Below are 23,295 nucleotides of genomic sequence, written 5' to 3'. Positions count from 1 at the left end.
GGACTCAAGTTTAATTAATTTCATTATTATTTTAATTATTTTTTACATTTAACTAATGTTAAAACTTAATACAAGGTTGTAGTAATCAAGACAATGTAGTACTGGCATAAGGTTAGACCTATATACATCAGTGGGATAAAACTGAATGTCCAGAAACCCTTACATTTATGGTTAATTGATTTTTTTAAATTAAATTTATTTATTTTCAGCATATACTGTTATGCTGAAAATTGATTTTTTTAAACGATTGTATTTATTTATTTGACAGACAGAGATCACAAGTAGGCAGAGATGCAGAGAGAGAGAGGAGGAGGAAGCAGGTTCCCTGCTGAGCAGAGAGCCCGACGTGGGGCTCGATCCCAGGACTCTGGGATCATGACCTGAGCTGAAGGCAGAGGCTTTAACCCACGAGCCACCCAGGCACCGTTGGTCACCCAGCCACCCAGGTCAATTGGTTTTTAGCAGGAAGACCAACACAATTCAGTGGAGAAAAGAATAATTTTTTTTAATTTTTATTTTTTATTCAATTATAATTAAAGTAGTCTCATATTAGTTTCAGAGGTGTACAGTATGATTCAACAATTCTATATATTACTTGGTGTATTTCTTTTTTTTTTTTTTTTTTTTTTTCCTCCGAATTTATTTATTTTCAGAAAAACAGTATTCATTATTTTTTCACCACACCCAGTGCTCCATGCAAGCTGTGCCCTCTATAATACCCACCACCTGGTACCCCAACCTCCCACCCCCCCCCGCCACTTCAAACCCCTCAGACTGTTTTTGAGAGTCCAGAGTCTCTCATGGTTCACCTCCCCTTCCAATTTACCCAAATTCCCTACTACTCTCTAACGCCCCTTGTCCTCCATGCTATTGGTTATGCTCCACAAATGAGTGAAACCATATGATAATTGACTCTCTCTGCTTGACTGATTTCACTCAGCATAATCTCTTCCAGTCCCGTCCATGTTGCTACAAAAGTTGGATATTCGTCCTTTCTGATGGAGGCATAATACTCCATAGTGTATATGGACCACATCTTCCTTATCCATTCATCCGTTGAAGGGCATCTTGGTTCTTTCCATAGTTTGGCGACTGTGGCCATTGCTGCTATAAACATTGGGGTACAGATGGCCCTTCTTTTCACGACATCTGTGTCTTTGGGGGTAAATACCCAGGAGTGCAATTGCAGGGTCATAGGGAAGCTCTATTTTTAATTTCTTGAGGAATCTCCACACTGTTCTCCAAAGAGGCTGCACCAACTTGCATTCCCACCAACAGTGGAAGAGGGTTCCCCTTTCTCCACATCCTCTCCAACACATGTTGTTTCCTGTTTTGTTAATTTTGGCCATTCTAACTGGTGTAAGGTGATATCTCAATGTGGTTTTAATTTGAATCTCCCTGAGGGCTAATGATGATGAGCATTTTTTCATGTGTCTGATAGCCATTTGTATGTCTTGATTGGAGAAGTGTCTGTTCATATCTTCTGCCCATTTTTTGATGTGTTTGTCTGTTTCGTGTGGGTTGAGTTTGAGGAGTTCATTATAGATCCTGGATATCAACCTTTTGTCTGTACTGTCATTTGCAAATATCTTCTCCCATTCCGTGGGTTGCCTCTTTGTTTTTTTGACTGTTTCCTTTGCTGTGCAGAAGCTTTTGATTTTGATGAAGTCCCAGAAGTTTATTTTCGCTTTTGTTTCCTTTGCCTTTGGAGACGTATCTTGAAAGAAGTTGCTGTGGCTGATATCGAAGAGATTACTGCCTATGTTCTCCTCTAAGATTCTGATTGATTCCTGTCTCACGTTGAGGTCTTTTATCCATTTTGAGTTGATCTTTGTGTACGGTGTAAGAGAATGGTCGAGTTTCATTCTTCTACATATAGCTGTCCAGTTTTCCCAGCACCATTTATTGAAGAGACTCTCTTTTTTCCACTGTATATTTTTTCCTGTTTTGTCGAAGATTAATTGACCATAGATTTGAGGGTCCATATCTGGGCTCTCTACTCTGTTCCACTGGTCTATGTGTCTGTTTTTATGCCAGTACCATGCTGTCTTGGTGATCACAGCTTTATAATAAAGCTTGAAATCAGGTAAGGTGATGCCGCCAGCTTTATTTTTGTTTTTCAACATTTCCTTAGCGATTCGGGGTCTCTTCTGATTCCATACAAATTTTAGGATTATTTGCTCCAGCTCTTTGAAGAATGCCGGTGGAATTTTGATCGGAATGGCATTAAAGGTATAGATTGCTCTAGGCAGTATAGACATTTTAACAATGTTTATTCTTCCGATCCAAGAGCATGGAATGGTCTTCCATCTTTTTGTGTCTTCTTCAATTTCTTTCATGAGTGTTCTATAGTTCCTCAAGTATAGATCCTTTACCTCTTTAGTTAGGTTTATTCCCAGGTATCTTATGGTTCTTGGTGCTATAGTAAATGGAATCGATTCTCTAATTTCCCTTTCTGTATTTTCATTGTTAGTGTATAAGAAAGCCACTGATTTCTGCACATTGACTTTGTATCCTGCCACGCTGCTGAATTGCTGTATGAGTTCTAGTAGTTTGGGGGTGGAGTCTTTTGGGTTTTCCATATAAAGAATCATGTCATCTGCGAAGAGAGAGAGTTTGACTTCTTCATTACCAATTTGGATACCTTTTATTTCTCTCTGTTGTCTGATTGCTGTTGCTAGGACTTCTAATACTATGTTGAATAAGAGTGGTGAAAGTGGGCATCCTTGTCTTGTTCCTGATCTCAACGGGAAGGCTGCAAGCTTTTTCCCATTGAGGATGATATTTGCTGTGCGTCTTTCATAGATAGATTTGATGAGGTTCAGGAATGTTCCCTCTATCCCTATACTTTGAAGCGTTTTAATCAGGAACGGATGCTGGATTTTGTCAAATGCTTTTTCTGCATCAATTGAGAGGACCATGTGGTTCTTCTCTCTTCTCCTATTAATTTGTTGTATCACATTGATTGATTTACGAATGTTGAACCATCCTTGTAGCCCAGGGATGAATCCCACCTGATCATGGTGGATAATCTTTTTAATGTGTTGTTGGATCCTGTTGGCTAGGATCTTGTTGAGAATCTTAGCATCCATATTCATCAGTGATATTGGTCTGAAATTCTCCTTTTTGGTATGGTCCTTGCCTGGTTTGGGGATCAGGGTAATGCTGGCTTCATAGAAAGAGTCTGGAAGTTTTCCTTCTGCTTCAATTTTTTGAAACAGCTTCAGGAGAATAGGTGTTATTTCTTCTTGGAAGGTTTGGTAGAATTCCCCAGGGAATCCGTCAGGTCCTGGGCTCTTGTTTTTTGGGAGATTTTTGATCACTGCTTCAATCTCGTTATTAGATATCGGTCTATTCAGGTTGTCGATTTCTTCCTGGTTCAATTTTGGTAGTTTATATTTTTCCAGGAATGCATCCATTAATCTAGGTTGCTAAGCTTATTGGCATATAACTGTTCGTAATAACTTCTGATGATTGTTTCTACTTCCTTGGTGTTAGTTGTGATCTCTCCCTTTTCATTCATAATTTTATGAATTTGGCCTTTCTCTCTTTTCTTTTGGATTAGTGTAGCCAGTGGCTTATCGATCTTATTGATTCTTTCAAAAAACCAGCTTCTAGTTTCATTGATATGTTCTACTGTATCTCTGGTTTCTCCCTCATTGATCTCAGCTCTAATCTTGATGATTTCCCTTCTTATGTGTGGAGTTGGTTTGATTTGTTGTTGATCCTCCAGTTCTTTAAGGTGTAGAGACAGCTGGTGTGTTCTGGATTTTTCAATTTTTTTGAGCAAGGCTTGGATGGCTATATATTTTCCCCTTAGGACCGCCTTTGCTGTATCCCATAGGTTTTGGACCGAAGTGTCTTCATTCTCATCGGTTTCCATGAATTGTTTCAGTTCTTCTTTGATCTCCTGGTTGATCCAAGCATTCTTAAGCAAGGTGGTCTTTAGCTTCCAGGTGTTTGAGTTCCTTCGGAACTTTTCCTTGTGATTGAGCTCCAGTTTCAAAGCATTGTGATCTGATAATATGCAGGGAATAATCTCAGTCTTTTGGTATCGGCTGAGTCCTGATTTGTGACCCAGTATGTGGTCTATTCTGGAGAAGGTTCCGTGTGCACTTGAGAAGAATGAGTATTCTGCTGTTTTAGGGTGGAATGTTCTGTATATATCTATGAGGTCCATCTGGTCCAATGTGTCATTCAATGCTCTTGTTTCTTTATTGATTTTCTGCTTCGATGATCTGTCTAATTCTGAAAGAGGCGTGTTAAGATCACCTACGATTAGTGTATTCATATCAATATGACTCTTTATCTTGATTAACAGTTTTCTTAAGTAATTGGCTGCTCCCATATTGGGAGCATAGATATTTACAATTGTTAGATCATCTTGGTGGATAGTCCCTTTAAGGATTATGTAGTGTCCTTCTGTATCTCTGACTACAGTCTTTAGTTTGAAGTCTAATTTATCTGATATGAGAATCGCTACCCCAGCCTTCTTTTGAGTCCCATTGGCATGAAAGATGCTTCTCCACCCCTTCACTTTCAGTCTGCGTGTATCTTTAGGTTCAAAATGGGTCTCTTGTAGACAGCATATGGATGGGTCCTGTCGTTTTATCCAATCTGCAACCCTGTGCCGTTTTATGGGTGCATTTAGGCCATTCACATTGAGAGTGATTATTGATAGATACGTTTTTATTGACATCGAGTTACCTTTGAAGTCTTTCTTTCTGTAGACTGTCTCTATATTTCTGTTCAATGCTATTCTTTGGATTTTTCCTCTTTTATAGCACCCCCCTTAATATTTCCTGCAGTATCGGCTTGGTGGTTGCATAGTCTTTTAAGCCTTGCCGGTCTTGGAAACTCTTTATCTCTCCATCCATTTTGAATGTCAGTCTTGCTGGATAAAGTATTCTTGGCTGCATGTTCTTCTCATTTAGTGCCCTGAATATATCTTGCCAGCCTCTTCTGGCTTGCCAGGTCTCTGTGGACAGGTCTGACGTTATTCTGATGGGCTTCCCTCTGTAAGTAAGGAGCCTCTTTGCCCTGGCAGCTTTCAAGAGATTATACCTACAATTATAATTTCTCAATTTGACTATCAGGTGTCGTGATGTTTTTTTGGAGTGTATAATCTTGGGTGGAGACCGTTCAGCCTCTAGTACATGAACGCTGGTTTCATTCGCTAGATTCGGAAAGTTTTCATGAAGGACTTGTTCCACGACATCTTCTAGACTTCTTTCTTTCTCCTCCCCTTCAGGAATTCCAATAATTCTGACGTTGGAACGCTTCATGGCATCACTTATTTCCCTAATTCTGCTTTCGTGGGATCTAAGCTGTTTGTTCCAGGCTTCCTCCTGATCCTTTCTCTCTATCTGTTTGTCTTCCAGATCACTAATTCTATCTTCTGTCTCAGTTACCCTAGCTTTGAGAGAGTTTAGATTGGATTGGAACTCATTGAGAGCATTGTGGACCTCCTCCCTGGTAGCTTTAAGCTCTGCCCTAACATTGTGAACATCCTGTCTGGTCGCTTTCAGTTCGGCCCTAATCAATTCTGTTTGGTCATCCATGGCTTTCTCCAACCTAGCTATTGCCTGGATAATTGTTAGCCTGAATTCTCTTTCCGACATATTGTCTATGTTGATAGCCGTTAGCTCTATTGCAGAAGGTCCATCCTCTGTATTTTTCTTCTGTTGGGCATTCCTCCTCCTAGTCATTTTGGTGGGAGAAGACTGAACAGATGTAGCTGGATGTATCAACTCTGGTGCAGTCAAGGTGCACTCTGGAACACTTCCTGATCTCCGTCTCAGAGAGAAGCCTCAGTCTGGGTGCAGAAGCTGAATAAATTCCCCCTTGGACGCTGGCAGTGCAGGTTCCAAGTTAAAGACCCTGGGGGCGCAGGATCTTTTGCTCGTCCCCAAAGCCAAGGCAGTGGCGGCTGTCTGGGAGCTCCTGACCGCCAGAGAGTTTCCAAGCAGCGATCGTACACTGAGATTTTGCCGCCGGCGGGGGCTGGGAGTGCCCGGCTTGCGCGCACCTCTTTTCAGAGGCAGCTGTGGGTCGGGCGCGCGTCTGGGGCACTGAGAACGGGGCGCTGGTCCGGAAGCCGCAGGCTGGGCTTTTGCGCGCCTCTGTCCGGGGAAGAGTTTCGCGCGCCCGCAGCTTAGACTTTGAAACAATGGCCCGGATCAAGAAGCGCCCCCGGGCCTTAGAAACCCAGGAGAGCTGGAGGGACGTGCATGCGCATCTCCAGCTTTGTGGTAGGGCGAGCGCGCGTTCTGCAGACCGGCGCGGCTCCCATCCCCTCACAGGAGCTGGAACCCCCGCGCTCTGGGGCGCACTGGCGGCTTAGGGACCAGGAGCCGGTTTCCCCGCCGCACTCTCTCTGCCTCCGCGCCGGGGAGGCCGTCTGGGACCGGGGACTTAAGCCCCTGTCCCTAGCCGCCCCGATTCCCACAATTTGACCCCGCGATCCTTTGCTCTTTTGGAGTGCTTTCAACCAGTCTCCAAGTTAATGCTGGTCCCCAGACGCAGGGCACTCTCGCTCGTATTGGGGTATTACTTTTGCACCCGTCGCCTCTGGTGGCTCCCTCCCCCTTTTGTTTATCTTCCGATATCAGTCCGCTGTTCCATTCCGCTTTACCTGCTCACTGGCGTCTTCTGCCCCTGTAGAGATCCAGACGTGTATAATTCTGATCTCAGGCTGATTTCATGGGTGATCAGAGTTCTTTGGTAGGTAATCAGCTCACTTTGGGGTACCAGCTGAAAAGACGCCTCTTCCTACTACCCCGCCATCTTGTCCCCCCCACTTGGTGTATTTCTTAATCCCCTTTATCTGTTTCATCATCCACCCACCCACCTTGCCTCTGGTTACCACCAATTTGTTCTCTATATTTAGGAATCTGTTTCTTGGTTTGTCTCTCTTTTTTCCTCTGTTCATTTGTTTTCTTAAATTCCACATATGAATGAAATCATATGATATCTTGTGCTTCTCTGACATATTTCAGTTAGCATTGTTTTCTCTAGATCCATGTTGTTGCAAATGGCAACATTTCATTCTTCATATGACTGAATAATATTCCATTGAATGTATATCTATCTATTACCTATATCTATATCATCTGTATCTATACATCTTCTCTTTTTTTTCCAATTTATTTATTTTCAGAAAAACAGTATTCATTATTTTTTCACCACACCCAGTGCTCCATGCAAGCCGTGCCCTCTATAGTACCCACCACCTGGTACCCCAACCTCCCACCCCCCCGCCACTTCAAAGCCCTCAGACTGTTTTTCAGAGTCCATAGTCTCTCATGGTTCACCTCCCCTTCCAATCTACCCATCAGTTCATCTATTGATGGGCACTTTGGTTGCTTCCATAGTTTGGCTATTATAAATAGTGCTGCAATAGGGGTGTATCTTTCCTTTAGTGTTTTTGTATTCTTTGGTTAAATTCTCAGTAGTGTGATAACTGGATTTGTAAGGTAGTTAGTTCTATGTTTAATTTTTTGAAGAACTTCCATACTGTTTTCCACAGTGGCTGTGCCACTTTGCATTCCCCCCAAAAGTACACAAGGACTTGGAAGGGGAGGTGAACCATGAGAGACTATGGACTCTGAAAAACAGTCTGAGGGGTTTGAAGTGGCGGGGGGGGTGGGAGGTTGGGGTACCAGGTGGTGGGTATTATAGAGGGCACAGCTTGCATGGAGCACTGGGTGTGGTGAAAAAATAATGAATACTGTTTTTCTGAAAATAAATAAATTGGGGGAAAAAAAAGTACACAAGGATTTCTTTTTCTCCATCCTCCCAAGTGCTTGTTCTTTCTTGTGTTTTTTTTTTTTTTTTTTGCCATTATAGGAGGTTGGAGGTGATATCTTACTGTGGTTTTGATTTGTGTTTCCCCAATGATTAGTGTTATTGAGTATTTTTTCATTTGTCTGTTTGCCATGTGTATGGTCTTTGGAAAAATGTTTATTCATTTCTTTTGCCCATTTAAAAATCAGACTTTGTTTTTTGTTGTTGACTTCTGTAAATTCTTTATATATTTTGGGTATTCACCTTTTATCAGCTATATCATCTGTGGAAAGAGTAGTCTTTTTAATAACTGATACTTCGATACTTGGACTGGGATATCCATACGTGAAAGAATGAAGTTGCATCCTTTCTTTATGCCATCCACTAGAACTAACTCAAAAATTATCAGAGACCTAAATTTAAGAGCTAAAACTATAAGCCTTTTAGAAGAAACGTAGGAATAAATCTTTGTGGCCTTGAGTAGGGTACTGGCTTCTTAAATAGGACACCAAAAGCACAACCAACAAACGAAAAAATAGTTAAGTTGACTTTCATAAAATTAAAAACTTTTGTACTACATATGATACATCAAGAGTGTGAAAAGGTAACTCAGATTGCAAAAACTATTCACAAATCATATATTTGATAAGGGACTTGTATCCAGAATATATAAACTCTTATGCCTTAATAATAAGAAGATAAATAACCCAAATTAAAAATTGGCAAATAATCTGATTATACATTTTCTGAAGCAAGATATATCAATGGTCAATAAGCACATGAAATGATGTTTAACATCATTGTCATTAGGCACTTTCAAATCAACACTGCAGTGATGTACTACTTCACACCCCTTAGGATGGCTATAAGGAAAAAAAGACGACTGTAACAATTGTTGGCAAGGATGTGGAGGAGTTGGGACCCTCGTACATTACTGGTGGAATTGAAGTGCTCTGTCTGCTATGGAAACCAGTTTGTCAGTTCTTCAAAATGTTAAATACAAACTCAGTATATTCTATATATACTGAAACCCAGAATTCTATTCCTAGGTTTATACCTGAGTGATTGAAAACATATATAAGCAAAAACTTGTACATGGATATTCATAGTAGCATTATTCATAATAGCCCCAAAGTGGAAACTATTTAAGTACCCACAAACTGGTGAAAGAATAAATAAAATATATACACCTATACAGTGGAATAATATTTGGCAGTAAAAAGGAACACAGCACTGATATATGCTACAACATGGATGAACCTTGAAAGCATTATACTAAATGTAAGAAACCAGTTTCAAAAGACCATATACTATATATTTTTATTTAAATGAAATATCCAGAGAGTCAAATCTCTAGAGACAGAAAGTAGATAAGTGTCTGCCAGTGTTGAGGCAGTGCTGGGAAGAATGAGGAGTGACTGTTAATGGGTAGAGTTTCTTTTTGAGGTCATTAAATGTTCTAAAATTAGTTAAAATAGATGCTCAACTTGGTGAATCTATTAAAACCCATTGAACTGTACACTTTAAATAAATGAATTTTATGGTATGTTACTTGTATCTTAAAGCTTAAAAAATCTGAATTATAATAAATAACTCATTTGTCAAAAAAAATCTATAGTTTACCCACACCTTAGAACAGTATTCAGCAAACTGCAGCCCATGAGTCAAATCTAGCTAGACCCATTCATTTACCTATCATCTATGGCTGTTTTGCTGAGTTGGGATAGTTGACTGACCATATGACCTACAAAGTCTAAAATATTTCCTATCTGGCTCTTAATATAAAAACTTTGCCAAATCCTGCTGTGGAACAATAAGTGGTATTTAAAAGGAGTGAAATATGCCTGTATTACTAATATAAGTAGATCTTAGATGTTGTATTAAGTGAAAATAAGTTTAGGACAATGTATACATTGATGTCATTTATGTGCAAAAAGAAAACAAAACAGTCACCTGACCCACTAACAAAAATTATGTAATTAAATAGGTATGTGTAGCATTTTATGAATACATCAAACAAGTTCTGAAGAGATACACAAAAATCTAATAATCTCTAGAGATAGGATTGGATTTTTTGGAATGGTAGTCAAACTGTACTTTAACCTTTATTATATTACCTTATAAATATATAAGTATGTTACATAGTAAAAATATAAATGTAAAAGGATAATACATTATAGATATTTTTGGTTTGTTTTTCAGAGCTGTGAGTGATCAAAGTTTGTTAGAAGCTGTAAGTATAGCACTCTGTTTGAAATTATACTTTGCCCTTGATAATGTTAGACTCTAGAAATTATCAGGATGCATAATCTTAAAGATTCAGTACTTCCTCAGTTTATTTAAGAAATTTCTATGCATATGTGAGCTGGGAAGCTTTGTCTTTTTTTGATTTTACTAGACTTTATTATCACTCAAAAACACTTCATTTATGAAATATTGAACTTTAATACCCCATAGTCTTCTAAATTTCTATTCATTGTTACTTCTAGTTTGTTTGCCTCTTTGAGCCCCAATTATCATTCATAATGCAGATTAATACCAATGGTTCATTATTTTCATGAGTTAATGAAGACTTTAATAATTAAGTGTCCCAATAATTTGTCTATATTGAAATGTATGCTTTTCATTGTTACTAAAATTATAATATTTGCTTTCAGAAATACAAACAAATGGAAAGTAACTTTCAAGTGTTATTAGAGGAGAAATTAGGGCTGGAAAGTGAACTACAGAAGTTAAAGAATCCTGAGGTTAGTTCAATTTTAGTGTCTGAAAATGGTAGAATACCTAAAAAACCTTATTTTGTAGGATAGAAGTTAAAGATATATTTAAATGTTCTATAATACATTTTTTTATATTTCTTTTTTTTTAATTTTTTTTCAATTTATTTATTTTCAGAAAAACAGTATTCATTATTTTTTCACCACACCCAGTGCTCCATGCAAGCTGTGCCCTCTATAATACCCACCACCTGGTACCCCCAACCTCCCACCCCCCCGCCACTTCAAACCCCTCAGATTGTTTTTCAGAGTCCATAGTCTCTCATGGTTCATCTCCCCTTCCAATTTACCCAAAAGCACATACCCTCCCCAATGTCCATAACCCTACTCCCCTTCTCCCAACCCCCCTCCCCCCAGCAACCCACAGTTTGTTTCGTGAGATTAAGAGTCACTTATGGTTTGTCTCCCTCCCTATCCCATCTTGTTTCATGGATTCTTCTCCTACCCACTTAAGCCCCCATGTTGCATCACCACTCCCTCATATCAGGGAGATCATATGATAGTTGTCTTTCTCCGCTTGACTTATTTCGCTAAGCATGATACGCTCTAGTTCCATCCATGTTGTCACAAATGGCAAGATTTCGTTTCTTTTGATGGCTGCATAGTATTCCATTGTGTATATATACCACATCTTCTTGATCCATTCATCTGTTGATGGACATCTAGGTTCTTTCCATAGTTTGGCTATTGTGGACATTGCTGCTATAAACATTCGGGTGCACGTGCCCCTTTGGATCACTACGTTTGTATCTTTAGGGTAAATTCCCAGTAGTGCAATTGCTGGGTCATAGGGCAGTTCTATTTTCAACATTTTGAGGAACCTCCATGCTGTTTTCCAGAGTGGTTGCACCAGCTTGCATTCCCACCAACAGTGTAGGAGGGTTCCCCTATCTCCGCATCCTCGCCAGCATCTGTCATTTCCTGACTTGTTGATTTTAGCCATTCTGACTGGTGTGAGGTGATATCTCATTGTGGTTTTGATTTGTATTTCCCTGATGCCGAGTGATATGGAGCACTTTTTCATGTGTCTGTTGGCCATCTGGATGTCTTCTTTGCAGAAACGTCTGTTCATGTCCTCTGCCCATTTCTTGATTGGATTATTTGTTTTTTGGGTGTTGAGTTTGCTAAGTTCTTTATAGATTTTCGACACTAGTCCTTTATCTGATATGTCGTTTGCAAATATCTTCTCCCATTCTGTCAGTTGTCTTTTGGTTTTGTTAACTGTTTCCTTTGCTGTGCAAAAGCTTTTGATCTTGATGAAATCCCAACAGTTCATTTTTGCCCTTGCTTCCCTTGCCTTTGGTGATGTTCCTAGGAAGATGTTGCTGCGGCTGAGGTCGAAGAGGTTGCTGCCTGTGTTCTCCTCAAGGATTTGGATGGATTCCTTTCTCACATTGAGGTCCTTAATCCATTTTGAATCTATTTTTGTGTGTGGTGTAAGGAAATGGTCCAATTTCATTTTTCTGCACGTGGCTGTCCAATTTTCCCAACACCATTTATTGAAGAGGCTGTCTTTTTTCCATTGGACATTCTTTCCTGCTTTGTCGAAGATTAGTTGACCATAGAGTTGAGGGTCTATTTCTGGGCTCTCTATTCTGTTCCATTGGTCTATGTGTCTGTTTTTGTGCCAGTACCATGCTGTCTTGATGATGACAGCTTTGTAATAAAGCTTGAAGTCCGGAATTGTGATGCCACCCACTTTGGCTTTGTTTTTCAATATCCCTTTGGCTATTCGAGGTCTTTTCTGGTTCCATATAAACTTTAAAATTATTTGTTCCATTTCTTTGAAAAAGATGGATGGTACTTTGATAGGAATTGCATTAAATGTGTAGATTGCTTTAGGTAGCATAGACATTTTCACAATATTTATTCTTCCAATCCAGGAGAATGGAACATTTTTCCATTTCTTTGTGTCTTCCTCAATTTCTTTCATGAGTACTTTATAGTTTTCTGAGTATAGATTCTTAGCCTCTTTGGTTAGGTTTATTCCTAGGTATCTTATGGTTTGGGGTGCAATTGTAAATGGGATTGACTCCTTAATTTCTCTTTCTTCTGTCTTGTTGTTGGTGTAGAGAAATGCAACTGATTTCTGTGCATTGATCTTATATCCTGACACTTTACTGAATTCCTGTATAAGTTCTAGCAGTTTTGGAGTGGAGTCTTTTGGGTTTTCCACATAGAGTATCATATCATCTGCGAAGAGTGATAATTTGACTTCTTCTTGGCCAATTTGGATGCCTTTAATTTCCTTTTGTTGTCTGATTGCTGAGGCTAGGACTTCTAGTACTATGTTGAATAGCAGTGGTGATAATGGACATCCCTGCCGTGTTCCTGACCTTAGTGGAAAAGCTTTCAGTTTTTCTCCATTGAGAATGATATTTGCAGTGGGTTTTTCATAGATGGCTTTGATGATATTGAGGTATGTGCCCTCTATCCCTACACTTTGAAGGGTTTTGATCAGGAAGGGATGCTGTACTTTGTCAAATGCTTTTTCAGCATCTATTGAGACTATCATATGGTTCTTGTTCTTTCTTTTATTGATGTGTTGTATCACATTGATTTGCAGATGTTGAACCAACCTTGCAGCCCTGGCATAAATCCCACTTGGTCGTGGTGAATAATCCTTTTAATGTACTGTTGAATCCTATTGGCTAGTATTTTGGTGAGAAATTCGCATCTGTGTTCATCAAGGATATTGGTCTATAGCTCTCTTTTTTGATGGGATCCTTGTCTGGTTTTGGGATCAAGGTGATGCTGGTCTCATAAAATGAGTTTGGGAGTTTTCCTTCCATTTCTATTTTTTGGAACAGTTTCAGGAGAATAGGAATTAGTTCTTCTTTAAATGTTTGGTAGAATTCCCCCGGGAAGCCATCTGGCCCTGGGCTTTTGTTTGTTTGGAGATTTTTAATGACTGTTTCAATCTCCTTACTGGTTATGGGTCTGTTCAGGCTTTCTATTTCTTCCTGGTTCAATTTTGGTAGTTTATATGTTTCTAGGAATGCATCCATTTCTTCCAGATTGTCAAATTTGTTGGCGTAGAGTTGCTCATAGTATGTTCTTATAATAGTTTGTATTTCTTTGGTGTTAGTTGTGATCTCTCCTCTTTCATTCATGATTTTATTTATTTGGGTCCTTTCTCTTTTCTTTTTGATAAGTCTGGCCAAGGGTTTATCAATTTTATTAATTCTTTCAAAGAACCAGCTCCTAGTTTGGTTGATTTGTTCTATTGTTTTTTTGGTTTCTATTTCATTGATTTCTGCTCTGATCTTTATGATTTCTCTTCTGCTGGGCTTAGGGTTTCTTTCTTGTTCTTTCTCCAGCTCCTTTAGGTGTAGGGTTAAGTTGTGTACCTGAGACCTTTCTTGTTTCTTGAGAAAAGCTTGTACCGCTATATATTTTCCTCTCAGGACTGCCTTTGTTGTGTCCCACAGATTTTGAACCGTTGTATTTTCATTATCATTTGTTTCCATGATTTTTTTCAATTCTTCTTTAATTTCACGGTTGACCCATTCATTCTTTAGAAGGATGCTGTTTAGTCTCCATGTATTTGTGTTCTTTCCAAACTTCCTCTTGTGGTTGAGTTCTAGCTTCAGAGCATTGTGGTCTGAAAATATGCAGGGAATGATCCCAATCTTTTGATACTGGTTGAGTCCTGATTTAGGACCGAGGATGTGATCTATTCTGGAGAATGTTCCATGTGCACTAGAGAAGAATGTGTATTCTGTTGCTTTGGGATGAAATGTTCTGAATATATCCGTGATGTCCATCTCATCCAGTGTATCATTTAAGGCCTTAATTTCCCTGTTGATCTTTTGCTTGGATGATCTGTCCATTTCAGTGAGGGGAGTGTTAAAGTCCCCTACTATTATTGTATTATTGTTGATGTGTTTCTTTGATTTTGTTATTAATTGGTTTATATAGTTTGCTGAGCCCGCGTTGGGGGTGTAGATATTTAAAATTGTTAGATCTTCTTGTTGGACAGACCCTTTGAGTATGATATAGTGTCCTTCCTCATCTCTTATTATAGTCTTTGGCTTAAAATCTAATTGATCTGATATAAGGATTGCCACTCCTGCTTTTTTCTGATGTCCATTAGCATGGTAAATTCTTTTCCACCCCCTCACTTTAAGTCTGGAGGTGTCTTCGGGTTTAAAATGAGTTTTTTGGAGGCAACATATAGATGGGTTTTGTTTTTTTATCCATTCTGATACCCTGTGTCTTTTGATTGGGGCATTTAGCCCATTAACATTCAGGGTAACTATTGAGAGATATGATTTTAGTGCCATTGTATTGCCTGTAAGGTGACTGTTACTGTATGTTGTCTCTGTTCCTTTCTGATCTACCACTTGTAGGCTCTCTCTTTGCTTAGAGGACCCCTTTTAGTATTTCCTGTAGAGCTGGTTTGGTGTTTGCAAATTCTTTCAGTTTTTGTTTGTCCTGGAAGCTTTTAATCTCTCCTTCTATTTTCAATGATAGCCTAGCTGGATATAGTATTCTTGGCTGCATGTTTTCTCGTTTAGTGCTCTGAAAATGTCATGCCAGCTCTTTCTGGCCTTCCAGGTCTCTGTGGATAAGTCAGCTGCCAATATAATACTTTTACCATTGTATGTTACAGACTTCTTTTCCCGGGCTGCTTTCAGGATTTTCTCTTTGTCACTAAGGCTTGTAAATTTTACTATTAGGTGACGGGGTGTGGGCCTATTCTTATTGATTTTGAGGGGCATTCTCTGAACCTCCTGAATTTTGATGCTCGTTCCCTTTGCCATATTGGGGAAATTCTCCCTAATAATTCTCTTCAGTATACCTTCTGCTCCCCTCTCTCTTTCTTCTTCTTCTGGAATCCCAATTATTCTAATGTTGTTTCGTCTTATGGTGTCACTTATCTCTCGAATTCTCCCCTCATGGTCCGGTAGCTGTTTGTCCCTCTTTTGCTCAGCTTCTTTATTCTCTGTCATTTGGTCTTCTATATCGCTAATTCTTTCTTCTGCCTCATTTATCCTAGCAGTGAGAGCCTCCATTTTTTATTGAACTTCATTAACAGCTTTTTTGATTTCAACTTGGTTAGATTTTAGTTCTTTTATTTCTCCAGAAAGGGCTTTTATATCTCTGGAGAGGGTTTCTCTAATATCTTCCATGCCTTTTTCAAGCCTGGCTATAACCTTGAGAATTGTCATTTTGAACTCTAGATCTGACATATTACCAATGTCTGTATTGATTAGGTCCCTAGCCTTCGGTACTGCCTCTTGTTCTTTTTTTTGTTGTGAATTTTTCCGCCTTGTCATTTTGTCCAGCTAAGAGTATATGAAGGAGCAAGTAAAATACTAAAAGGGTGGCAACAATCCCAGGAAAATATGCTTTAACCAAATCAGAAGAGATCCCAAATCGTGAGGGGGGATTTCTCCCCCCCTCACGATTGGGTGAGGGATCTCCTCTGATTGGGATCTCCTTTTTTGGGATCTCCCAATCTCTTCTGATTGGGATCTCTTCTGATTTGGGGATAAAAAGAGGTTCAAAAAGAAAGAAAGAAAAAAAAAGAAAAAAAGAATTAAAAAAAAGAGATTGAATTAAAAATTCAATCAAGAATTTAAAAAAGAATTAAGAAAAAAAAAGATTGAAGAGATTAGGATCTCTTCTGATTTGGGGATAAAAAGAGGTTCAAAAAGAAAGAAAGAAAAAAAAGAAAAAAAAAGAATTAAAAAAAAAGAAAATGAATAAACAAAAGTATAAAAAAGAAAAATATATATATATTAGATAATCTAGTTCAAAAACGTTAAAAAAGAAAAGGGTAAAAGTTATAAAAAATTTTAGCAGAAGAAGAGAAAAAAAATGAAAAAGAAAAAAATTAAATTAACTGCAAGACCAAAAAATCACAGGCAGAAAGCCATGAGTTCCGTGGTTTGTTTTCTCCTCCTCTGGAATTCTGCTGCTCTCTCCTTGGTATTGAAACTGCACTCCTTGGTAGGTGAACTTGGTCTTGCCTGGATTTCTTGTTGATCTCCTGGGGGAGGGGCCTGGTGTAGTGATTCTCAAGTGTCTTTGCCCCAGGCGGAATTACATCGCCCTTACCAGGGGCCGGGCTGAGTGATCTGCTCGGCTTTGCTTTCAGGAGCTTTTGTTCCCTGAGCGCTTTCCGTAGAGTTCCGGAGGACGGGAATACAAATGGCGGCTTCCTGGTCTCGGGCCCGGAGGAGCCGAGAGCCTGGGGCCCTGCTCCCCTGTGCGCCCTCAGCGAACAGCTCCCAGTAACTCGCGTCTGCCTAACCTCCGGCCGCGCTCCGAGCTCACCCAGCTTGCGACCGGTTCAAGGCAACTCCGAGCTGCGAGCTTACTGTCGGCTCTGTCTCTGCAGCCGGCTTTCCCGTTCCAATATCCGCAAGCTCTGCGACACTCAGACACCCCCGATCCTTCTGTGACCCCGCGGGACCTAGGTCACGCCGACCCCGTGTGGGCTTCGCCCCGGTTTAGCCTCCGGAGCGATGTCCCTCAGCGGAACAGACTTTTAAAAGTCCCGATTTTGTGCTCCGTTGCTCCGCCGCTTGCCGGGAGCCGGCCCCGCACCCTGGGGTCTATCTTCCCGTCGCTTTGGATTCACTTCTCCGCCAGTCCTACCTTTCAGAAAGTGGTTGTTTTTCTGTTTCTAGAATTGCTGTTCTTCTCTTCGATCTGCCGATGGATTTGCAGGTGTTTGCAATCTTTAGATAAGCTATCTAGCTGATCTCCTGCTAGCTGAGGTAGTCTCAGCCTGCTACTTCTCCGCCATCCTGACTCCTCCCCCTATAATACATTTTTGATATTAATAGTTAACAGCTGTGCCTTAAAAAATAAAATAAAGCTATTTTCTAAATTACCATATTAGCTATTAAAACCAAAAAGGTACTATGAAAAATGGACATAAAATTTAAATATTCTGAAAGACATTTCTAGGCCAAATATTTATTTATTAAAATTTCAATAATTTAGAGTTTTAAAATATATTTTATCTCTTTTTAAGTCCTAAAAAATTTCCAGTTAACATACAATGTGATATTAGCTTCAGGTGTACAATTTCCTGATTCAACCCTTACATATAACACCCAGTGCTCTTCATAACAAGTAAACTCCTTAATCCCCATCACCTGCTTAACCCGTTCCCCCACCCACCCTTACTGGTAACCCTCAATTTGTTCTGTACAGCTAAGAGTCTGTTTCTTGGTTTTCCTCATTCTTTTTTCCCCCTATGATCATTTGTTTCCTAAATTCCACATATGAGTGAAGTCGTATGATATTTGTCTTTCTCTTATTTTAAAAATATTTTATTTATTTCTGTGAGAGAGAGTGAGAGAGTACAAGCCAAAGGGAGCAGCAGAGGGAGAGGGAGAAGCAGGCTTCCCACTCAGCGGGGAACCCAATATGGGACTTGATCCTAGGACCCTGGGATTTTGACCTGAACTGGAGGCATATGTTTAACTGACTGAGCCACCCAGGCACCCCTTATGACTTATATTGCTTAGCAATATTCTTTACTTCTATCCATGTCATTGCAAATGGCAGGAATTCATTCTTTTTCATGGCTGAGTAATGCTTCTCTCTCTCTCTCGCTCTCTCTCTGTGTGTGTGTTGTGTTCACACACATCTTTTTTTTAACCCATTCAACAGTCAATGGACATTTGGACTCTTTCCATAATTCGGCTATTGGTTGATAATCTGTGTACACGTATCCCTTAGAATTAGTATTTTTGTATTCTTTGGGTAAATACTTAATAGTGCAATTGCTGGATAGTAGATAGTTCTATCTTTAACTTTTTAAGGAACCTCCATACTGTTTTCCAGAGTGGCTATGCCAGTTTGCATTCCTACCAACAGTGCAAGAGGGTTCCCCTTTCTTCATCTCCTGCCAATGTGTGTTGATTCCTTTTTTGTTAATTTCAACCATTCTGACACATATGAGGTGATAGCTCATTGCAGTTTTGATTTGCATTTCCCTGATGATGAGTGATGTTGATCATGTTTTTATGTGTCTTTTGGCCATCTGGGTATCTTCTTTGGAAAAATACCTATTTATGTCTTCTGACCATTTGTTAACTGGGTATTGAGTTTTACACATTCTTTATATATTTTGGATACTAAACCTGTCATCAGATATGTCATTTGAAAATACCTCCTTTCATTCCAAAGATTACCTCTTAGTTTTGTTGATTGTTTCCTTCTCTGTGCAAAAGCTTTTTATTTTGATGTCCCAATAGTTTATTTTTGCTTTTGTGTCTCTTGCTTCAGGAGACATATTTAGTAAGAAGTTGCTACAGCTGATGTCAAAGAGTTTATTGCCTGTGTTCTCCTGTAGTATTTTGATGATTTCTTGGCATTTAGGTCTTTAGACATTTAGACATTTAGGTCTTTAATCCTATTCCTTTAGTCCTTTCGTGTATGGTGTAAGAAAGTGGTCCAGTTTCATTCTTTTGTACGCTGTTGTCCAGTTTTCCTAACATGATTGGTTGAGAAGACTCTTTTTTTCCATAGGATATTCTTTCCTGGTTTGTTGAAGCTTAATTGAATATGTACTTATGGGTTCATTTCTGGGTTTTCTGTTCTGTTCCATTGATCTGTGTGTCTGTTTTTGAGCCAGTACCATACTGTCTTGATGATTACAGCTTTGTAATAGAGCTTGAAGTCTGGAATTGTGATGCTTCCTGACTTACTTTGCTTTTTCAAAGTAGCTTCAGATATGCAGAGTCTCTTGTACCACACAAATTTTAGGATTGTTTGTTCTAACTCTGTAAAAAGTGCTATTGGTATTTTGATAGGAATTGCATTAAATGTGTAGAACACGTTGGGTAATATAGACATTTTAACAATGTTTGTTCTTCCAGTCCATGAGCATGAAATGCCTTTCCATTTCTTTGTGTCATCTTCACATTCTTTCATCAGTGTTTTTTTTTTTAAGATTTTATTTATTTATTTGACAGAGAAAGAGAGATCACAAGTAGGCAGAGAGTCAGGAGGAAGCAGGCTCCCTGCCGAGCAGAGAGCCCAATGCGGGGCTTGATCTCAGGACCCTGAGATCATGACCTGAACCGAAGGCAGCGGCCCAATCCACTGAGCCACTCAGGCACCCCTTTCATCAGTGTTTTATGGTTTTCAGAATACAGCTCTTTTACTTCTTACTTACTAGGTTTATTCCTAGGTGTCTTATGGTTTTTGGTACAATAATAAGTGGGATTGATTCCTTGATTTCTCTGCCTGCTGTTTCACTACTGACATGTAGAAATGCAACAGATTTCTCTTTGTTGATTTTTGTATCCTGAAACTTTACTGAATTTGTGTATCAGTTCTAGCAATTTTTTTGGTGTAGTCTTCCGGATTTTCTATCTAGAGCATCATGTCATCTGCCAATAGTGAAACCGTGATTTCTTCCTTGCTGATTTGATCGTTTTATTTCTTTTTGTTGTCTGATTGCTGTAGCTAGGATTTCCAGTACTATGTTAAATAACAGTGGTGAGAATGGAGATCCCTATTTCCTGACTGTAGATAAAAGCTTTCATTTTTTCCCCCATTAAGAATGATATTAGCTGTGGGTTTTTCATATATGGCCTTTATGATGTTGAGGTGTGTTTCTTTTACCCCTACTTTGTTGAGGATTTTTAGAATGGATGTTGTACTTTGTCAGATGCTGTTTCTACATTTATTGAAAGGATCATATTGTTTATCCTTTCTTTTATTAATGTAGTGTATCACACTGATTGATTTGTGAATATTGAACCACCCTTATAGTCCAGGAATAAATCCCACTTGATTTTGGTGAGTGATTCTTTTAATGTGCTGTTGGATTTCATTTGTTAGTATTTTATTGAGGATTTTTTATTCTTGTTCATTAGGGATATTGGCCTGTAGTTTTCTTTGTTATTGGAATCTTTATCTAGTTTTGGTACCAGGGTAATACTGGCATCATGGAATGAATTTGGAGGTTTTCCTTCCTTTTTTTTTGGAATAGTTTGAGAAGAATAGATATTAACTCTCTTTAAATGTTTGGTAGAATTTGCATTGAAGCCATCTGGCCCTGGACTTTTGTTTCTTGGAAAATTTTTTATTACTGATTCAATTTCTTTGTTGCTCATGGTTTGTTCAGTTTTATATTTCTTCCAGTTTTGGTTTTGATAGTTTGTATGTTTATACATTTCTAGAAACTTATCTGTTTCTTTCAGGCTTACTGGCATACAGTTTTTCACAATATTCCCTTATAATTGTGTTTTTATATTTTGTAGTTATTATTTCTATTCTCATTTGTCATTTTATTTATTTGGGTCCTTTCTTTTTTCTTTTTGATAAGTTTGGCTAGGAGTTTATCACTTTTATTAAATATTTCAAAGAACCAGCTACTGTTTCAATGATCTTTTTTTTTTTTTTTTTTTTTTTTTTTAGTTTCTATAGCATTTGTTTCTGCTCTAATCTTTATTATTTCCCTCCTTTTGCTAGCTTTAGGCTTCATTTGTTGTTCTTTTTCTATTTCCTTTTGGTGTTTGTTTATTTGAGATTTTTCCTCCTTGAAGTGGACCTATATTACTATATAATTCTCTCTTAGGACCACTTTGGCTGCATCCCATATGCTTTGAACCATTGTGTTTTCATTTTCATTTGTTTCCACAAATTTTTATTTTATTTTTTTCTTGATTTTCTGGTTGACCCATTCATTGTTTAGTAGCATATTGTTTAACCTCCATGTATTTGTGGTCTTTCCAAATTTTTTCTTGTTGTTGACTTCAAGTTTTATAGCAGTGTAGTTAAAATATATGCATGGTATGATCTCAGTCTTTCTGTACTTGTTGAGGTCTGATTTGTGATCTAGTATGTGATATTATGGAAAGTGTTCCATGTATACTCAAAAAGAATGTGTATTTTACTGCTTGGGGATGGAATGTTCTGAATATATCTGTTAAGTCCATTTGGTCTAATATGTAATTCAAAGCCATTTTTTCCTTGTTGATTTTCTGCTTAGATGATCTGTCCATTGATGTAAATAAGGTGTTAAGCTTCCCTATTATTATTGTATTATTATCAATTATTTCCTTTATGTTTGTTATTAATTGTCTTATATATCTGGGTGCTCCCACCTTGGAAGCATAAAGATTTCCAATTGTTAGATCTTCTTGTTAGATAGTCCCCTTGATTATTTCCTTCTTCATCTCTTGTTACAGTCTTTGGTTTAAAATCTAATTTGTCTCATAAATATTGCTACCTCAGCTTTTTTTGACTTCCATTTGCATGGTAAATGTTTCTCCATCCCCTCACTTTCAATCTCTAGATGTCTTTAGTTCTAAAATGAGTCTCTTGCAGGCACCATATAGATGGGTCTTGGTTTTATATCCATTCTGACATACTTTGTCTTTTTATTAGAGTGTTTTGTCCATGTATATTCAGAGTAATTGTTGATAGGTATGAATTTGGTGTCATTGTAGTACCAGTGTTTCTGGATATTTTTCCATTCAGAGAGTTCCCTTTAATATTTCTTGCAGGGCTGGTTTAGTGGTTATGAACTCCTTTGATTTTTGTTTCTCTAGGAAATTCTTTTTCTTTCCTATTTTGAATGATAGCCTTACTGGATAGAATATTCTGGCTGCAGATTTTTCCTGTTCCGCACTTAGAATATATCATGCCACACTCTTTAGGCTTGCCAAGTTTCTTTTAAAAAAATCTCCTTCTCTCCCTATGTGTCCTTCCTTATAAGTTAGGGACTTTTGTCTTCCTGCTTTCTTAGACTGCTTTTCTTTATTGCTGTATTTTGCAAATTTAATTTCAATATGTCTTGGTGTTGCTGGCCTGCTTTTATTGATTTTAATGGGAGTTCTTTGTGCCTCATGGATCTGGATTTGTGTTTCCTTCCTCAGATTAGGGATGTTTTTAACCATTATTTTCTCAAATAAAATTTCTGCCTCCTTTTCTCTCTCCTCTTCTTCTGGGACTCCCATAATATGACTGTTATGTTTGGTGGAGTCACCGTTCTTATGTTCCGTAATTCTTATTTCTGTCTTTTGTTCAGTTTCATTTTTTTCCATTATCTTACCCTCTGTTTCACTAATTTTTCTTGTGCTTCTTCCAGCCTTGTGTTCATTACATCCAGTCTGTTTCTAATCTTGGTTATTGCATTTTTCATTTCTAAATGATTTCTTTTTAACTCTTATCTCTGGAGTAAGGGCCTCCCTGAAGACTTCCATTCTTATCTTCAGCCCAGTGAGTATCCTTGACTGTTGTTCTAAATTCTCCATCAGGCATGTTACATATATCTGTTTTACTTAGATCTCTGGCCATCACCTTATCTTGTTCTTTCTTTTGGGATGAATTCCTCCATCTTGGTATTTTGTTTAAGTGTCTGCCTTCTCTGTGTTAGAAAATCCAGTTATGTTTCCTGCTCCTGAGAGTAAGGGCTTTATGAAGAAGAGATATAATAGTGCCCAGGGCCTGGCACTTCAAGGGAATGTCTCTGGTGTGTGCCACATGTGCTTTGCTGCTGTATTTTGGCTGCTCTATCCTTTAGGCCAATCATCTGAAGAGGCTGTCCTCACCTGCAATTGGCAGTGTTTGGTCCTTGGCCAGAATATGGTGAATTTTAACAAGGCTTGCTCTGGTCTGCTTGTTAAATGAGACCTGATACTACTTCCACTAGAACTGAAAGCCTCACAGGCTCTCCGGCTGGGAGATGTGCTCTGGGTAGGGGTTTCTGCTGGTAGGGGAGGGGCCCTCTCCACTGGAACTGAGGCAAACT

The 23,295-nt window shown here is 38.7% G+C and overlaps 1 protein-coding gene across 1 annotated transcript in view; it reads left to right on the top strand.

The window, feature by feature from the left end:
• CCDC7 (coiled-coil domain containing 7) overlaps positions 1–23,295 on the top strand; it is a 443,154-nt gene that overhangs the window by 82,583 nt on the left and 337,276 nt on the right. The window contains exons 10-11 of the mRNA XM_044226418.1: positions 9,988–10,018; positions 10,443–10,532. Of these exons, the coding sequence (XP_044082353.1) occupies positions 9,988–10,018; positions 10,443–10,532 (121 nt within the window). The remainder of the gene's footprint in view (positions 1–9,987; positions 10,019–10,442; positions 10,533–23,295) is intronic.

This window comes from Neovison vison, chromosome 12 (assembly GCF_020171115.1).
Source record: "Neovison vison isolate M4711 chromosome 12, ASM_NN_V1, whole genome shotgun sequence".
Taxonomy (NCBI): Eukaryota; Metazoa; Chordata; class Mammalia; order Carnivora; family Mustelidae; genus Neogale; species Neogale vison.
Note: the sequence above shows the minus strand (reverse complement) of the source record. Positions and strands in the feature narration are given on the sequence as shown.